Genomic DNA, 2801 nt, shown 5'->3' on the forward strand with positions numbered 1-2801 from the left:
GGGGCGGGGCTCGCGCACACGTCCACACCAGCGGGGACAGGCCCTCTGCCCTCGGGAGGAGGCTGAGCGCCCAGGAACGAACTGGGGGGACACGGAGTGAAGTCGCGACCCACCCGGGAAGCGTCAGGGCCGGGCCCAGGGTGGCATCCAGCTCTGCGGGCCAGGGGGCCCCTCAGCAACCACCCCCTCTAATTATTAGAATCCCGCGTTCACCTCAAATTTGCTTCCTGCCGTTACCAGGAGAAACCTGGCCCGGCCATGGCCGTCAGAGGCCCTCCTGCTGCGACACTGGAATCGGCTTCCCTTGAGGGGCGCAGAGGCCGCCGGGGAGGAGCGGTCGCCAGGGCCGCGGGTTCGGGGCACGCTGGGCCCCGTGACTGGGGCGGGAGGCCGCCCAGCGGCCAGCAGGCGCCTGCACATCCTGCTGGATGGGAACGGGAGCCACCCGCTCCCCTCCCCACAGGCGCCTGCCGCCCACACCCCACCAGCGGGAGCCGCGGGGCACCCCAGTGCGGGCCCTGAGCCCTGACTGCCCCAAGACAGCCCACAGGGCGCCTTCTGCCCGCCAGCGGCTGCCTGGCTCTGGTCCCTGCCAGGGACACCCCTCCACCCCCGCAGAAGACAAAGCAGGAGGGTCGGCTTCGGGCCCTCGGTGCCCGGTCCGCACACCCCAGGGCCCTTCCCGCGCCCGCCCTGCCCACAAAGGGCCAGAGAGTGGTCAGGGCCCGGCGAGGCTCACCTGGGGAAGGCGTCGAAGCAGTAGGTCTTCCGGGTGTCCGGGAAGGCCACGCGCAGGCCTGACGTCAGCGGCGAGTGCAGGATGACCGCGGCGCACTCGTAGCGCGAGGCCAGGTCCACGGTGGGCACCGTGCCGATGCTCTGGCCGTACAGGATGATGTTCTCGGGGCTCACGCCGTACCTGCAACCGCGCACGTCAGGGGCCACGCCCCTGCGCCCCAGACCACGCCCCTGCGCCCCAGACCACGCCATGTCACGCCACGCCCGTCCCACCCCAGGAGCTGCAGGACCCGGATTGGGGGTGCCTACCCCCCCAACCTGCTCAACAGGCCCACAGGGCCGCTTCTGCCCTGAGGGTGTTGGGGGGCCGCCTCCATACCGAGGCCAGAACCCCGAGAAATCCGCAGTCGGGCTTTTTCTTGCCCAGCTCCAGAGCCTTCGTGTCGCTCTTTCTCCCTTTCAAAAGCTTAACAAATTCGGGGGGGCGGGAAGGGACAGGGCGGCTGCTCACTCCCACAACCTTTACAGAGAAGAGGACAGAGCCCAGGGCCAGGCCCGCACTGGAGACGGGCGGGGCCAGCGGAGCAGCTCGGGGTGAGGCGGCTGCCCCCTCCGGTTCTCTGGGGGTGACGGCCACATGCGGCTCATCCCTCCTGCACGCGCGGTGAGCAGGCGGGGTCACTGCAGAGAGGGCCGGGGGGCCGAGAGCGCCCGGGGATGGACGGGGCGGACGGCGGCACGGCCAGGGGACCTCGCTGGCCACGCGCCCTGGGCCTCGCAAGGGCCAGACAGCGACTGCCGCCAGCCCCTCGTGGGCGAGAGGGAGAAGGGGACCCCTGGACGGCAAGGACGCCGACCCGCCTCCCGGCCGCCAACAGGGTCCACTGCAAAGTGAGACCTGCGACAGGAGAGCAAGTCAGAAGGGCGCGGACATTTCCTCGGTCACTCTCCAGACCCCCAAGGTGTGGAAACGGACCGGTGACTGGGGGGCGCCCACTGCTCACCCAGGCCCCCGGCTGGCCCCAGGACTCGAGGCGTCCAGGACACTCCACCCCACGCAGGCCCAGCCGCTGTGCTCTGGGTCCCTGCGGGGAGGAAGGGCCGGCACAAAGGGGAGCCACGCCGTGGCCAGCGGGGTGTTACCGGGTCCCAGCGGCCCCAGCCGGACCCAGGAGCAGTGTTCTGGGCCCTCATCGCCCCTCGGGGGCCGCGATGCAGCCGCGCACTTCCCGGGCCAGGAGCGGGCCAATCAGATGCGAGCTATGAGCGGCCCGGGCTAAATGGCCCAATCAGATGTTGGTTGTCCTCGGAGCAAGCCACTTCCGGGTTGGAGCCGACCAATCAGGGGCTACGGCCATGGGCCGCCGGTCCAATCAGCGCGGGGCTGAAGACTGGACCCTCACGTTTGTGGGCGGCACCGCGAGAGCAGGACAGTGGGAGCCGGCGGCGCGGAGAGGGGGCTAACGCCCCCCACTGCAGGACAGGCCGCGGGTCCAGGCTCCGAGAGGCGCCGGTGCCGGGCGTCGGCACAGGCCGCTCGAAGGCCCGCCGGCCCCGGAGCCCCGCCTGGCCCGGCGTCGCCCCTCTGCTCCCAGCGCTGTGGGCCTGAGAGTCCGAACACACCTCTGAGGGCCAGCTGACCGCCGCACGGCCAGGACCGCGGGGGGCCGTGACGCCGAGGACCGCGTGGGGGACCTGCAGGGAGGGATGTGTGGAGGTTCGGCGAGCCCCGCCCCCGCCGGTCAGGACCCTCCCGGCCTCGCCCCTGCTGGGACCCAGGCTGGCCGCTGTCTCCTTTCTAGAAGGACCGCGTGGCGGTGGCCTGCGGTCAGCTGTCCACGGCACACTCATCACTGTCCCCATCTCGCAGGCCACCCAGGGTCCGGTGGCCCTTGAGCAGCTGCCCATACGTCCCCTGGAGGCCCGGGAGTCACAGCCAGCACCGAGGCCAACGGGCCGGTCCCCAGGTCCCGCCCCGCAGGATCCCCCATTGTGGGCACCTGCCAGAGCGGCCATGGAGCCAGGACACGTCCCAAGGACACGGCCAGGCCGTGCAGCCCCGG

The 2801-nt window shown here is 71.5% G+C and overlaps 2 protein-coding genes across 2 annotated transcripts in view; both read right to left on the minus strand.

Moving 5' to 3' along the window:
• CEMIP (cell migration inducing protein, hyaluronan binding) overlaps positions 1-420 on the minus strand; it is a 40995-nt gene extending 40575 nt beyond the window's left edge. Inside the window, exon 1 of the mRNA XM_012732701.1 lies at positions 238-420. Within this exon, the coding sequence (XP_012588155.1) occupies positions 238-420 (183 nt within the window). The remainder of the gene's footprint in view (positions 1-237) is intronic.
• A 28-nt stretch (positions 421-448) lies between these two features.
• The window catches only part of LOC101623981 (alpha/beta hydrolase domain-containing protein 17C), a gene marked incomplete at its 5' end in the record, with an annotated part of 4369 nt that continues 2016 nt past the window's right edge, over positions 449-2801 (minus strand). Inside the window, one exon of the mRNA XM_012732702.1 lies at positions 449-919. Within this exon, the coding sequence (XP_012588156.1) occupies positions 736-919 (184 nt within the window). The remainder of the gene's footprint in view (positions 920-2801) is intronic.

The sequence above is a fragment of the Condylura cristata genome, unplaced genomic scaffold (assembly GCF_000260355.1).
Source record: "Condylura cristata isolate star-nosed mole 26May11 unplaced genomic scaffold, ConCri1.0 scaffold00035, whole genome shotgun sequence".
NCBI classification, from domain to species: Eukaryota; Metazoa; Chordata; class Mammalia; order Eulipotyphla; family Talpidae; genus Condylura; species Condylura cristata.